A 16,303-nucleotide genomic window follows, 5' to 3' on the forward strand; every position below is an offset into this window, starting at 1 on the left:
AACTACAATCTAATGCTCTGACAAATTTAGATGATGACCATTTCAGCTTCTGTAAGAACACAACGTAACTCTAAGGAAATGCGTAGCACCTTATGGCTCCTTAAGTGCTCCCAGGGGCTGGGAATCTTTAGTCTGAAGCTTGGGAGTTTCTGAAACTCAAAAGCTCCTTCAGACTCAACTACGCAGGTGCAGTATCTCGGTCAAGCTTTAGAAATCTGTCTTTGGTAAATCCTTCTAACCCCAGTAACACTGTCCTCATTCTAGAGAGAGCTAACGAAGGCTGGTGGTCAGGACCTCCTCGAGTCCACCATGGTTACTGAGTGCCCCCATAAGGGCAGCGCGCTGTTCAGCCCTCAGGAACAGAGGCCAAGGAAGGCAGCAGGTTGAGGCCAGTGCCTTGACAGGTACTTGGGACGATGTGAGAGGAAGAGCAGCTCCCTGCCCCTGGCCACACAGGATAGAGCAGCCAAGCAAGTAGGTGCTATGGGGCCAAACAGCAGCGACAGACTGTGGGAAGAGGAGGACAGGAGGAGGCATGTATAGCAGCAGGAGGGCAACATGCGGGCATCTTAAGGACGATGGGTTTGTGCAGGATATGAGAAGCCAAGTCTCCAAGAGCCATAATCCAAGTAACAAAACTTTCTTAGAGGGTGAAGAGCCCAGAGGACCCCCTTCAGGAAACCCAATGTGAGTAGCTCACTGAGGGCAGCACCGTGAGTGCCGGGCACAGGTCGAGACCATGGTGGCCCTGTGGGTATGATGCATCATTCCGGTTTTATTCTGAGTACAATAAGAAGCCTCTGTGGGTTTCAAAGCAGAAAGCAGTAACATTTCATTCATGTGCTAAAAGCATAGCTCTGGACACTCTGTGAAGATGAATTATTGGTGGAGGGAGGTCACGTCCAGATTCTAGGTAAGAGTGGCGTGTGGCAGTGAAGGAGTGCAGTGGGTAGATCTGAGAGAAGCAGAACCCGCAGGCCTCCCAGTGAACTGGACAGAGGACACTGTCGGAGTCAAGAGCAGCATGGAGGAGCTAGCATTGCAAGTTCCATCCCAAGGTGGAAATCTTAACCAGAGGGAAAATCAGGAGTTCTCTGCTGAAAATACAAAATGCCAGGCCCTTCTCAGACAACCAAATAAAGGCATCTGGCATAAACAGAGGAATATCTGATTGCTTGACTGTAGACGACACTGGGCTACACGTACACGCGGTCATAAGAGCTTGGGAACAGATGGAAAGTTCTAGAGCAGAGTACACTAAGTGTATCCATGGCCCCTGACACACAAGTCAGAAGAGGAAGAGCTAGTGATGGTGGGTGAGGTACAGACCAGGCAGACAGAAGGGAGTCAGCAGGGCCAGGTCACAGGGGCCAAAGGAGGATAGGAAGAGGCTGCTGTGTGGAACAACGTTCGGAGATTAGGTCATCAGTAACCTCCAAGGCAGGACAGCAACTTCAGAGTAAAGAGGACTCAGAAGAGAGGGGAGGAGACAAACTGGAAACCATCACTATAGCCTCCTATTTCTAGAAATGTTTGCCAACGAGGAGCAAATATATGGAGTAGGTTGTTGTTGTAAAAATACAAAAAATATAAATGCTGTCTTTATCCCCACTAGGTCCGGCACCGCAGTGCCCCAAGATATCTGCTGGATATCTTAATTCTCAGTCAGCAAAGCCTCTCACCCACTTTGCTCCATCCCATATCACACTGCCGAAGGCCTCTCTCTGAGCCTGGCAGCAATCTCTCTACCTATCTAGTTCCCAAGGCAGGTTTCCATGCCAGAAACACACATCCCAACTCCAAGGCAGCCCAGTGTCTCCAGCCGCTGTACACTTTACTACACTCAAACCATCACATAAAAGAACACACAACACAATAACCTTTGACCCAATTGATAAGACATAATTGCCCACCTAACATACAAAGCCCAGTACCATCCATCCCTTAAGAACATTAATAACAACCTGTAAATACGTAGAGTAGAATCTTTTTTTTTCTTTTTTTTCTTTTTCTTTTTTCTTTTTTTCGGAGCTGGGGACCGAACCCAGGGCCTTGTGCTTACTAGGCAAGCGCTCTACCACTGAGCTAAATCCCCAACCCCGTAGAGTGGAATCTTAACATCAGCTTCCATTTTCTCACTGTGACTACTCTCTCTGTCCCTCCTGTCTCTTCTCTTTCTATTCCTCCTCTTCCTTCAAACTTCTCTCCTGCCCATCCTTCCTTCTCCTCCAATGACAGGCCTCCTTCTATCCTGTACCTGCCCTCACCTGTATTTTACAAATTCAATGGGGAGAAGGTTCTGGTGACGTCACCTGAGTCCTGACTAGGCAGCCTTCCTTGGGGCAGTGGAGTTAGCATCAAAATACAGATAACTCCAGGGCAAGCACAGCAGCGGGTGGGTGGCTTCTCTGCCCCTTTGAAAGGAAGAGTACCAGGAATGCCGTGTGCTGCTGGGAAAGGCCTCTAGCAGGGAGCATGGAGGGAGCGGAGGCCCTTGGGCTGGCAAGTCCAGCTGAGTCTTCTCCTTGCCCTGACTCCATGGTCCACTTCTGTGCCACTCTGGCTCCTGTGATCCTTAGCTGCCTAGAACCTGCTCTCCTCTCTCCATGCCCTCCTTGGTTATCAACCATGTGGCTTCAAATCCTGTCTCCCATCTGACCCTCTCCTCAGCAGGCAAATGCTGAGCATTCAGACTAGATGTCCCAGAGGTCCATACACTAAATCCAGCTCTGACCTGTGCTATCCTTTCTTCTCCTTCAGGGTGTGCAAAAGCCTCCTTGGCCCTTGACACACTTGTAGCCAAACGAGGTGAGACAGTGCAAGAAGGAAGCTGAGTAACTTCACAGGCATGCTTCCGCTCCATACTTCCTTTAAGGGAAGCTCTGTAGTACTTTATTTTCAAACAGTACAGCAAAATCTTTATTTTAATTAGTACACAGCTATTCACATGTAAGTCAGGAAGAAAAGGTTTTGCTCTGTGGTAATAAATATTCATGTGAGAAAGTCTGCAAGGTAGTTTATTCTCACAGGTTACTACTGGAAGCAGTCCTTCAAATGAGCCAGTGAAAATACCTAAGTGCCCGATCTGCAGATTCTTCAGTGCTGCTCTTGCAGCCATTGCTCTTAGATCTTTAGAACCAGTCTTCTGTGTGTGGCTGCTCAGCATTACACGAGGGCTGTGAACTGCCTCACCGTCTTCTCACTCTCTCTTTTCAGTTCTTCAATGTGGGCGTCCAGGCGCTCTAGAATATGGTGAGACCTCAGCTCCTCCTCTTCTAGAAACCTGGTAGCTATCAATCCCAGTGGAGAGACGGGCATCGAGCACTGGGAGAGGGACAAATCAGGACACGTGTTAGGAGATAGGGGTGAATGCCCTGACATTTTGATATTTTCTGCCTAGCCCTGTTAAAGGGGGAATTTTTCCTGAGGAGATATTTTCATCTTAATGCCAAGAAAGAAAAAAAGACAAGTTCTGAAAACATCCCACCGCAGAGTTCTTTCTTTCTGCCCCAAAGAGTGTCCACGTAAAGTGTATAGAAAATGTGGTCAGTAGTCTGAGAGTATCAGCTTAGACCAGAATGGCTGCCTGCCACTGACAGGAGAATACAGCCAATGCCTGCTATTTCAAAACTCTGAACGTTACTCTCACTTTAAAGCACTGAAAATCTACAGAAAACAAATTAAATGCCAGTTAAAAATCGATATTTTTTCCCTTTCTTAAAATTCCACTCCATGGTCTTTGATCTGCAACTCTTGGTTCTGGTGATATTTCAGATCTCGGATTTTTGAAGGTAACACAGGAAATCTAGCGCATGCACTTTGCTCTCGTTTAATGTCATACTTTGGAAGTCACCTTAAACGCTGAGTTAGCACAAATCATTGCCTCCAGGGGAAATAAACACACACAGTATAAACATATATACACCCTGTTGTCTCCATTTGACAAAACAGAAATGGGTTTCAGACGTGAGAAATGACTTTCCCAAGGCTACCACAGTAACTGGTGCTGGAATTAAAGCTCTCACACAACAGGGTGTTACCTGCCATCATCACGTGAACACTGAGACAGGAATGAAAACATGAGGCCACCTTTGCTCTCTCCATTAGGAGAGTGGGAGTCAGCGCTCCTGCTTTCTGTGTGTTCGCCCGTGGACACAGCAGGGCCACAGTACAGCTCTGCGGGCAGTCAAACAGGCAAGTGCTATGTTGGCCCTGTAGAGTGTGACCATCAAGTACCTGACTTCTGAAGGAAGCACGTGATGCTCCCACTAACTGGAAAAGGTGACATTTGTGAAATCACATCCACATCATCACAGGGCAGGGAAGGTCGGGTGCCAAACTTTAAAGAAAGGTTCTTTTCAGGGCATTGATTTTTTTTTTTTTAACTATATGTAAGTAAAATGACATTTATTTTGAAAACTACAGGAAAATCTTTCCATAGAATTGCTGACACATTTAAAAAACAAATAACAAAACCAAAGGTTACTAAACTTTCACAAAGACACCACAGTTGACAACAGGCAATGACTAACCCAACACCGGGCTTCCCCACAGAGGGTAAAGAACACTGGAGCCTAATGGTGGGGAGGAGGAACCAGCATGGGGTCAAAGACAGCCTCTGGCTAACAGGTACCCAGATCATGGTCTGCGCACCTCAGATGCGATACCCTCAGCATCTTCCCAACCGGGCCACCGCTCCTTCCCAACAGCCCCTCTTTTCCTTCCTCACTATCCATGCTTAAGACAGAGTCCTTGATCCAATCCCTGTGGCATGGTCAGCCCTCTCAGGGAAAGGCAGGCAGGAAGGTGCGGACTAAAGTCAATGAATACCTACACTCATAAGAATTTTAGAACTTGAATCTCAAGTCATCTAGGTTCAATGTGCCTTCACAAGTAAAACTACAAATACGAAAGCAATATTGGGGTACTGTCTGGGACCCAGTAAGAAAAAAGTCACCCTCTTTATCTTAAAATTAAAAGTAAAAATAAATATTAAGATGAGAAAGTTTTCATACCGAAGATACAAACTCTTCTTGGTCATTCGCACAGTCAGACAGATTGTCAGAAAAGTTGGCATCATTTATATCTAGCATTGAAGGCAAAGAGCGAGCCTGACATACAGAGTTGGAAGGCAGAGAGATGGTGGAGCTGCCGGGGCTGATGTGACAACTCAGGGGGCTGGGGCCCCTGGCAACGGGGTCTATGCTATCCAACGTTTGTCCTCGAGGCGAGTGGTGACCTGTTTTGTACTGCTCAGTCTTTATTCCATCATGTCTGTGCTGGCCATGGCTTGGCCTGGATAGCAGATTGGAAAACAAAATCAATGAAAAACTGTAGCAACGTGTCTTTCCAATAAACGCTGAAAGAAGCATGTTCATAAGGGGCTAAGCAGCCAGACTCTTGCTTAGAAATGAGCAGCCACTTGGAGACAAGTGCTCCTCACTCACTCAGGCTCTGCTCCCATGCTTCCATCCCAGCAGAGTCCAAACGAGCTGCACTATGGTTCAGAAGGAACAGGGCCCGGGCACCCCGTGCACAGAGAAAACACATAGTGTCACTGTGGGTGAGAGTGGGGGTGAAGGTGCCGACAAAGGCTTCTGCTATGAAAACACCCAAGCTACACAGAACAAACTAAAGCCAGGTGGCTTCTCACTGAAATAACCTTTCTTATGGTAACAACCTAAAATTAATTGATCGAAAATACAATGGGCACTTTTTAAAGAAAGCCACATTTTACTTCTTGTGGATCAGGTGTGATGAAGGGGGGGGGGCAGCATGAAAAGACTCTGGGGAACAAGATGGGGTTTCCATCTACAGTCAGGGTGCACAGAGCAAAAGCTGCAAACAGGGGCTGAAGCACCTGAGTGGCTTGTGCACCCTGCAGTCAGTTAAACCAGGGCCTGTGACGACTGCACATCTCTAAGGCAGAAAGTCTTCTCAAAGCAGGAAATGACACTGCAGCACACACACTTCAGAGAGACTTTAAGAAACTTTACTTAAGGTCTGCATTCTTGAACCCGGCTGTTCTGCTGTGTGCTGGGTTAAAGGTCCTGCCATCTTTTTTTTTGCACATGTGAGTAGCATGCTCCAGCTGAGATTTGGTGCTCATCAGATCTTTCTGTAGTTGTTGATTTTCAGACACTAATTTATTTAATGCCTCAATATAATTCTCCTGAAGGTCTGCTAGTGAAATCTCTTTTGCCTAATAAAAAAAGAACACTAGAATCACTAGTATGTTTAAGGGTAATTATGATCAATCTACAACAGTGCTGGCTAAAATATTTTCTGTTTTAGTTTTAACTATGGCTTTACTTAGAGAAAGTAAAGATTTGTCTTTAGCCCTCTTAAGATGAACACAGGAAAAGCACCAGTCTGCCTAGAGTGAAGGAAGGAACAAGGTTAAAGGCAGGGTGGCTTCCCTCTGTACATGAGCATCCAAGGGATGGAAACAGGGCAGAGGAAAGCTTCAAGAGTCAGAGACAGGAAACCAAGAAGAATGAGGAGTCCTCTTCCCACCCTCACACACAACACCTGTGGGAGGAAATTAAGGAACTAATTCAAAGAAAGTAATTTAAACACGAGGGTCTAAAGAGAATTGTGGCCAAAGGGGTAGCTTTAAAGTAAACACCCTTTCATCTAAAACACTTCTTGGCATGTACTTTTACATGAAGTTAGCAACATAAAAGCCAAGACTCGATTATATGGCAGGAATTCTACCATGAACTGGTCTTAGTTCTATGATCATACATCGTATTTCTTGATAATATACATCTACTTTCTAATTTTTTTCATTAATTAACATTCTACAAAATTATAATGAATGATCTTTACAGTTTAACATATTTCATTTTCTGCAAAGAAAACTTGTGACAGTAAGCTAGTCAACAGAGCTCTGGTAAATGTAATTTACCTGTCAACTCACTAGTATGTAATATAGCTGTAGACCAGGAATGACAAGACCTCAGAGGAGTGTATTCCCAGGACATGGCTGCACTGCCAACTGCCCACCCAGCGCTGTATCTGTAGAGTGCAGGGCTGCACTATGAACCACTACTCAACTTTAAAGTGGCCAATATTAGTCACCACGGCTGCTGCCTTCGTTAAGATAGTTAGAGTAATTTGGAAAAGTAAATTCACCTTCCTAGGTGGTAACATGCAAAAAGGCATTTCCTAGTAATTCTGTTTTGATAATCTGTACAGATATTTGTACCGTATGAAGAACTCTGAAAGCAGAGAAACTAAAGGTGACATGATTTTCACCATTTTGATATCTGAAATCATTAAACCAGCATTTCTTAACATATAGGTCATAACCCCTTTAGCAAACGTCTTCTCCAAAAATATTTACATTAAAATTCATATCGTAACAAAATTATGGTTATGAATAGCAACAAAAATAATTGTACTGTTGGGGTCACTACAACATGAGGAACTGTATTGAAGGGTCAGAGCTGTAGGAAAGTTGAGAACCACTGCACATACCTAAAAAGAAGATAAACTTCTCTGTGCATCTTTCTGAAATCTCCAAGGGCTATTACCTCACTAACAATTAGTCCAGGCATATGACTGGGAAAGCTGGCAGGACAACTGGGGCGTAAGGCATGTACTCAGTTACTCAGTAGGGAAAGAGGGTCAGTCTCCCATTAGGGTTCAGGACAGGTTCAGCACCACAGAACCCTGTGCAGTCTGCCTTTAACATTCCTGGGATCTTTCAGTTCTTTAATGTGAACCAGGAGCCACTCTAATACTGACAAATGACACATTTTTTAAAGAACACTATAGTGTAAACCATATTAGTCCACAAATTACTACTCACTCAGTACTGGCTTTATCAGGGCATACAAAGTCATTTGTTGGCTACACTCTCACTCACTCACCTACTGGCTCATCCACTTACCCACTTGCCTACTAATTCATCCATTTATTATCCATCCATCTAGTCATTAAGCCAGCCAGCTGGTTAGCCACGTGCCCCACCCCTGCCTCCATCCATCTTCCATCTCCCAGATAAGACTTTATAAAATATTTAGCTATGGGATTGAGAAAATGGTTCAGTTGGTAAAGTACTTGCCATGCAAGAGGACCAGAGCTCAGATCTATAACACTCATGTAAATGCTGGCCGAGCGGACATGGTAGACTGCTGGTAATCCTAGTACTTGGTAAAAGGAGACAGGATCTCTGGAGCAAGCTGGCTAGTCAGACCAGCTCAATTGGCAAGCTCAGAGTCCAAGTGAGAGACTCTTCCTCAATACAAACGGTAGAGAATGATAGAGGAAGACACCTAATATCAACCCCTAGCTTTCATACACTCACACATATACGTGCATGTACACACACAACACACACATACACACACATGCACAAGCAGACACAATCACACACCATACACACAAAAATAAAATTATATTAAATATGTTAAATGTTTGGTTACTGTTTCCTCTATTTTTTCCCATCCATGTGGGTTTTTGCTTTAAAGAATTTGTTTTCATTATAGAATCAAGGGATGTGGAGTGGTAGAAACATAAATGAATATTTCTATCTTAAATGACAGCATATTTCAGAGTACAATCACAAATCAACCATTTAAGTGAGCAGTTTATTTCACAACACCTGCTGTGCCCATTTCTGAACTTTTACTCCTGTAAGGGGTTCTCTGGGGATGCAAACTGCTGAGGACACTGAAGAATGTGGCTATTAATACCACAGGTGGAAACACTGAGGTGGACTTGGGGCTGCATGTATTTACAAGCTTCATGGCTCAACTGGACTGAAGACCACCTCTATGTGCATGGGAGAGCCTGCTCTTAAAATACTTGCCGAGAGGCCATATATTAACTTTCTAAATCACTATCAAGCCTATTAGCAAGAAAATTTTATTTTTAAAAATGTTGGTTACTTGCTCACTTGAATTTACATTTCTATGAAATATCTACTTAGTTCTTTGTCCTTTTCCTACCGGGCCTCTTTCCTATCGCCCTGTAGGACATTCTCACTTGTCACTTTGGTAGCCAGTCTACATATGGCCTACTGATCCTCAACTGCTGTTTCTTTCCCAGGGCTAGAGCTGTCAATCCAGGCTCTCCCTCTAAGCTTCACTCCCAGCCCCTCTGTTGTTATGTTTATTCTGAGGCAGGGTCTGGTCCAGTGTGACCTTGAACTCTTGGTTCTCCTGCCTCCGCCTCTCAAGAGGCTGCAATTATAAGCATGGGCCGCCACACTTGGCTTCTACTGTCAGTTTTTTAACAGAGCCCTCACCATCCAGAAATTTTACTTTTTATGTTGTACAATCCTTTATGGCTTCATGATGCTTAGAGAATCTTGCCCATCTGAAAGATTATGAAAATAGCCCCCCATTTTCCTAGTTGAAACAAAGTGTTCTCCTAGCCTTTTGTACTTTCTTCACTCTAGGCCTCCATGACTGTAAAATTGGAACTACTTGGGAGCAGATAGGGAGCCTTTTGTGATTGTGTATCTTTTTGGAGGCAGAATACTCCCTGGAAGTTCAGAAAAAAAGAATTCAATCTTCAGACATTTGACCTATACCAAGAAAAGATGGGTCAGAATAGATGTACCATTTTATAAGCTGTAAGACTTTTACAATATGAACATCATACTGTCCGTTAGCCAATCCTGATCTGATTTCACAATAGCTTATATGTATTTCTCATATTCTCTACTAAATTACTATAATGTCTTGAGAGTCAAGAATTTGATCATTTACCCTGTGTTCAATCTAGCACTAAGTATTCTAGAATATTTGAGTAAGTGAAATATGGTTCATAGAAATACAATGAAGACTAAATTATTTCAGGAATGGCATGCTTTATAATAAAGACACTGAGCACAATAACAGCACTGAGAGCAGCACCCAAAGTCCACTTCGGAACTACTGTGAGCACCATGCTGAACCCTTTACAGACACGTTACTTGCTGAGAACACAGACTATGTATGCATCTTATCACACAACAGGAACAATATCCTACTGCTACAGAGGCAGCAGGATACGTGGATCTCATTGGAGACTCTACTAAAGGACTGCTCAAACTAGTTTAATTCTACCTCCTTCTAACATCAACATTAACAGTTTCATTCAAAGGCTTCAAATTACAAAAGCTATGTGTCACTGTGAATACCTCGTGGAAGCCCAGTTCCAGCTTCATCACTGTTTCAGAGAGACGGCGATTTTCTAATCTGAGAGAATCCAGCTGACTCAGAATCTCCTGCGAAAGGAAAATCGGGGGTGGGGGGAGGGCATGTAAATCAAAGATCCTTACAAAGCTTTTCCATATAATTTTCTCTAGTGTACGTTCTCTATCCATATAGATAAACTTTTAAACTGTGTGTACGTACATATGGGGTGTTGTGTGTTGCATGCCCATGAGTGCACAGGTGTGCCTTCCATGTGTGTTTGCAGAGACCAGAGCCAGCAAGTTCTCAGGACTGTCTGCTGTCCCCACCCGCTGCTATACTAGGCTAACAAAGAGAACACGCAGCCATGTCTGGCTTTTTATATAGGTTCTGGGGATCCCATGCTTGCAGAGAAAGGGCTTTCACTCCCTCAGGTGTCTCCCAGGCCCCACATATACTTTTTAAGAGTGTGTCAAAGGTGTGTCAGCAGATAAACCAGCATGCATGTGATCAAATGTCACTCAGTGATGGGCAGAGCTAAGGCAGCAAAGTTTCAGTCATGGGAAGACCCTAAGCCACGCCTTGCTTCCGCCTCTCATCGACTTCCTACTGCCAATACCACGTGGGACTGCCCTTTCATAAAACATTCATTTACTCACTCTGCTGAGCTTTTCTGCTAGACTACCTCTATTAGATTCCTGCCTCCGTTCACAGCCTTCTTCCTCAGCAGACACTGTCTGGGGAACTCCTTCACTGCTACTTCTTTTAAAATTCCATCTCACTCTTTGACCCCAACTGAGAAATCTCCTAAATTTGATCCAAGTCACTCTTCTGCACACTCTTTTCACTACAGCTGCTGGGGAGAGGGATTTAAATGCCACCTTCATGCAAGGACTTCCACAACTAAATGGCCAACCCTTGAATCTCAGGCTTTTAGTGGAGCCAACTAATCAATTTTTCCATATGAAAGTTCAGGCTTTATCTAAATCAAACGTGCCAAGCCAATGTCCGCTCCACTAGCTTCCCCATCACGCATCTCCTACAGAATGCATCATCTACCACAACACCACAACCATTGCCTGCCTCCTTACAGGGCATTCTCAGCTAGCTGAGCGCCATCCCTCAGTAACAGCTTCTCCCTGTCTCCTCTGTTACCCTAGTCTAATCCAACCCAAAGCCGAGCCAACTGTGCAGCCAGCATCTCCACAGCACATCCACTCCCATGCCCCTTGACTGGTGGGCCCTGGCCCACTGCTCAGGCCACGTGTGGCATCAGACCAGCTCCGCATGGTCCCTTCCAGCTTTCTCATTCTCCTGCAGGAATCGAGGTCTTTAGATAACTAACTCCTCAGCTGTGCCACCAACACCTTGCCCGTGTACCACTTGTCTGTACTCATCTGACCTCCCCAACCCTCACTATCCTGCTGCTAACCAGCCCAAAGCAGGTATCTACTAAAAAGTCACTGAAGTAAGTAAGGAAGTTATTCCTGAATAAATCCATTCATTTAAGACAAACAAGCAAACATTAAGTGGAGAGCTCTGGGTGGACTTTACCTTATGCTCTACGGCCTTTTCTTCCGCCTTCTGCATCTCTGCCTTCAGCTGCTTTTCCATGTCTGAGGAGGAACACTTGGCAGAAGCAATAGTGATATCTCGCTGGTGTAACTCCCGAGTTAGCTGGGAGATTTCCGTCTTCATTCCTTCCAGGGCGGAACTGTACGTCTGATCAGCCTGCAGAATCTGTTCCTTCAACTGTGGAGAGGCACAAACGTTCAGAGAAAGCATTTAGGGTTCAGGCCTATGGATCTGCACAGCCATAATGCTAACACTTAGGAGGCAGAGCCAGACACAGCAAGACCCCGAGACTGAGAACAGCCTGCTCTGGCCAATGGCTGCAAGGCCAGACTGAACTCTGCAGGAAGACACCATCTCAACAACCAAGGTTTAGAGATGTAGCTCAAGGTTACAGCACTTGCCTAGCATGCACAAGGCCCTAGAAGAACAACGTATTTGGAGAGAAAAACACCTGGCTGCCAGGAGAGGGTTGTCACTTTCTTCAATAGTGTAGTCACTGTAAATTGCTCTAGTAGATAACTCCCTATCAATGATCATGTAAGCAACCCTACTTAAACTCAGTAGAAACACAAAGAGAAAGAAGGAGACAACATAGGGAAGGAGATCACAGAAGGGAATAAAAGAGGGTACCGGAGATAAATATGATACAATACATAGTACATACGTACATGTGTATATGTGTGTGTGTGTGAAATTGACAAGTAAATGTTTAAAATATACAGAATTTAACAAAGAAAAATATAAAAAATTAATAAAATAAGGTAATGTTTATCTTACCTTAAGACATAAAATTTTTCCTAGATTAAATATACATAAAATCATCAATTTACCAACTTGTATAACTATTCTGAAAATCTGGTGGTTAAATTCAAAATCATGCATTAGGTCTTAGAAGAACATGTGTTACTCAATCACAGGGGTCGATGACAAAGTCTATGTCTAATTTATGTAGTCTCTATGAAAAGACTTTCATTCTTTTCACAGCAACAAATTAAAGCGTGTTTGTTTTAGGTTTTTGTTTGTTTCTTTATCTAGTTTTCTGTTTCTCAGAAGAGAAATAACAGAAAAATAAGAGATAGAAAGGGGCGAGAACCGTTAAGGAAGATGGCTTAGTCTATCACAGGCCTGCAGCAGGAGCAGAGAGACCTCAGTCTAGATTCCTGCACCTCCCATAAAATTCGCCTTGGAAGGGTGTGTACATCTACAATCCCAGCACGGGGGAGAAAGACAGCAGACACAGGTTGATTCTGGAGTTCAATGGCCAGCTAAGCTTGTCAGCCAATGAATACTGAGTTCAGTTAGAGTCCCTGAGGCAGGTGAGGGTGTGGGGAGAGAGCAATAGGCAGACATTTAATATCTACTTCTGGATTACACACGCACGTGCGTATGCACACACACATACACACACATATACACACACATACAAACACACATACAAACACATACACATGCATACAAACATGCATACACACACACGAACTAACAATAATTTCAAGAAGTAATGAAAAACACAAATTAAGCCAAGTAGAGTAACAGACACCTCTAATCCCAGTATTTAGAATTCAAAAGGCGAGAGGATCATGAGTTTGAGGCCAGCCTGGGCTACATAACAAGACTAATCCTCCAAATAAATCCTCCTAAAATTTTTATTTATTTTTGGTATTTTGAGACAGTCTTGTGTAGCCCAGGCCAGCCCTGCTATCCTGTGTCTGCACCTCCCAAGGCCAGGATTAGAGTGCGTCAGCACACAGGGGACAGGACCCCTTAATAAAAGAGCTCAGAATAGCTCAACAGTCAATGAGGACACTAACTACTCCACAGCACGAAGGAAATATATATTCATCTTTAGCCAATAAGAAAATACCAAATGATATGTCGTATCTTTTTTGAAGAATAATAAATACACTTGCTTAGAAATCATCATGAACATATTCGATCACGTTTTTAATGTACAGGCTTTCACACTCCCCCACATGCACGATGTACTTTGATCACCTGTATCATCCTCTCTTACCCTCCTTGTCCCCTGAGCAGCTTCTCCTCACAACTTCTGCCAAGCTCTTCCACTGACCATCGAGCGTCCCTGACCTCATTTCCCTCACTAAGCACCGCCCGCCCAGCCCTGAGCCCGGCACAGACGCAGGCTCTCACCTTCTTTATCTCTGTCCGGTACTCATTGTTATGCCCTTCCATCCTCTTCAGCTCTTCGTACTTTTCCATTAGCTCTTGGCTCAGCTGTTTACATGTTGTACTCACAGATTCCAAACTGTATGGCAGAAATACAACCACATATAAATAAAATTCCTGAAACTCATAGGATGGATTATCTAAGTGCACCCTCTCGATGCCCAAGATACCTCCTACTAGCACCTTAAACTTTATAGCCCTCATTAAGTCACTTGCAATTCCCCCATCACTGATGCAGCAAACCATGTCAGCACTGAGGGAGTTTTGTCCTCTGTGTTTTCCCCCACTCCTTCCCCTCATTTAAACTTTACGGAAGTATAAAGACACTGCAGCTTTACTAACAGTTCTGTTCTAGTGTATGGGTCTTCTCTAGCTCTGTGAGAGAGGGAAAGCCACCAGGGACTGTCACAACACTCACACTTCATCACCCTTAGCAACACACAGACACACACACCCTGCACACTCTGCAGAACCACAAGAACTCTTAAAGAGTCCCCAGCTCATTATTCTTACTCAAGAGCTGATCTTTCTGAGACTTAAGACCACGAAGGCAGCACACCTCGCAGTCCAGTGCTCTTTTCTGACAGGATCTTTTTCACCCAAACTGCTAAGCTTTACTTCTGCCATCAGGCCGTTCACTCCGTGCCTGCCTCTTGTATCAGTGTAATCATCCCTCACCACAAAGCACTTCCTTCCCCTGACCCTTGATGACCATACCTTCTCAGAAACTAAATTTGCACCGACCTAACCCCTGACCCCCATTTGCCTTATATAATTCAATTTTTATAACTTGAAGATAAATTTTTCTAGAAATGTTCTACTTTAAATATGCTAATTTAAATTCCTCAACTCTTTAACATGAATATTTTGTCTCTGAAACTGAAAATTCTATGGTTAAAACATTTTACTTCTTATGCCTGCCAAACTTGGCCATTAGCCCTTATCCCCTACAGCACACTTCTAAATTGTTCTACGGATGCTTAGTACTGCATTGTTTCACAAACACAGCAAATTTGCCAGGTATGTTATCATTCAAAAAGATCATCTTTGGGAGCTGAAGAGACGGCTAGGCAGTTAGGAGCACTGGTTTCTCCTCCAGAGGACCCAGCTTCAGTTCCCAGCATCCACATGGCAGCTCACAACCGTCTGCAACTCCATCCAGTTCCAGGAATTCTGATACCCTCACACAGACATACATGCAGGCAAAACACTAATGCACATGAAACAAAAATAAAAAAAATAAAAGAAAGATATTTTCTTTGTAGTACAATAACACAAAAACCAAGAGTAAGCTTAGCCACCTTTCCTGTTGTAGGTGCTATTCAAACTAAAGACCACACAGTTTACAGCAGCTTCGTGTTCACTAGCTTCTTCAAAGACAAACATTTAAGCCATTCTTACTGAACACTGTCTTTATTCATTCTAATTTTATTTCCAGAAACTGTAGAATGTACATTTATCTATTTAGCACTATGATTATAATATGCTAAACACTGAGGCTAACAGAAGAGTAAAATCAGTGTCCTAGCCACTCATGGAAAAAGCAGGACCTGAGGGGCTAAGGTGTTCAGTGTAGTGCTGGAGGTCAAACCCAGAGGCACAACTTCTGAACCTGATAAGAAGACCACGAAGATCATCAGAAAGCCAATGGAGGGTGGGGGAAGATACAACAACTATGATTTAAAACATAAATTTTGTTCTAATATCAAAAGACTAATAATAAGCTTTATTTAGCACACATGGTAGGTGGAGTACACCTTTAATCCAAGCACTTGGGAGGCAAAAGCAGGCCAATCTCTAAGTTTGAGACCACCATAGTCTACAGAAAAGAGTTCTAGGACAGCCGAAGCTGCACAGGAAAAACAAAAAACTGTCTAAAAAAAAAAGTGATAACAATACTAGTAATAGTAATAATAACAGTAAGTTTTCTCTGACTCAGTCTAAAGCATACACATACACCTCAATAGTGATCACAAGTGTCTCACCCACTCTGAAAAGTGCAAAGCGGAGGACTGCACAAACAAAGCACACTGAATAGTAGTGCTTTCTAGAAGCAGCAAAATGAAAACAAAAGGATACAATGTATCAAGTCAGCCTAGAAAGTGTATAGTGGTATGTCTTCTTGTTATGTTTGTCTGAAAGCTAGTAGCTTATGTAAATATTTTATCTTTCTTTCTATATCAAAAAAAATAGTATACAAGCAATTATGAGTTTAAAACAAAATGTCAAACTCTTTCCAATAAAACCTTTACAATACGACAAACAAAATAAAGTTTGTAACTACGGCAAAAAAAAAAAATTAAAATAAAAAACATTACCTGTCTCACTATGCCATGCTATGTCATGCTATGCCACGCTATGCTATTAGTTAGCATTCAATTCATAGCAAATCTAAATCACACCACAAACGA

The 16,303-nt window shown here is 43.4% G+C and overlaps 1 protein-coding gene across 11 annotated transcripts in view; it reads right to left on the reverse strand.

The window, feature by feature from the left end:
* Positions 1–2,839: 2,839 nt before the first annotated feature.
* Cep63 (centrosomal protein 63) overlaps positions 2,840–16,303 on the reverse strand; it is a 42,719-nt gene continuing 29,255 nt past the window's right edge. For 3 of the 11 annotated variants that reach the window (XM_032910295.1, XM_032910293.1, XM_032910296.1), the window contains 4 exons: positions 13,857–13,971; positions 11,685–11,882; positions 10,136–10,222; positions 5,304–6,202 (listed from right to left, as the gene is read on the reverse strand). In XM_032910295.1, coding sequence (XP_032766186.1) covers positions 5,993–6,202; positions 10,136–10,222; positions 11,685–11,882; positions 13,857–13,971 — 610 coding nt within the window. In that variant the 3' untranslated portion in view covers positions 5,304–5,992. The other 8 variants (XM_032910299.1, XM_032910294.1, XM_032910304.1 and 5 more) reach the window with 7 other exon arrangements.

The sequence above is a fragment of the Rattus rattus genome, chromosome 8 (genome assembly GCF_011064425.1).
Source record: "Rattus rattus isolate New Zealand chromosome 8, Rrattus_CSIRO_v1, whole genome shotgun sequence".
NCBI lineage: Eukaryota > Metazoa > Chordata > Mammalia > Rodentia > Muridae > Rattus > Rattus rattus.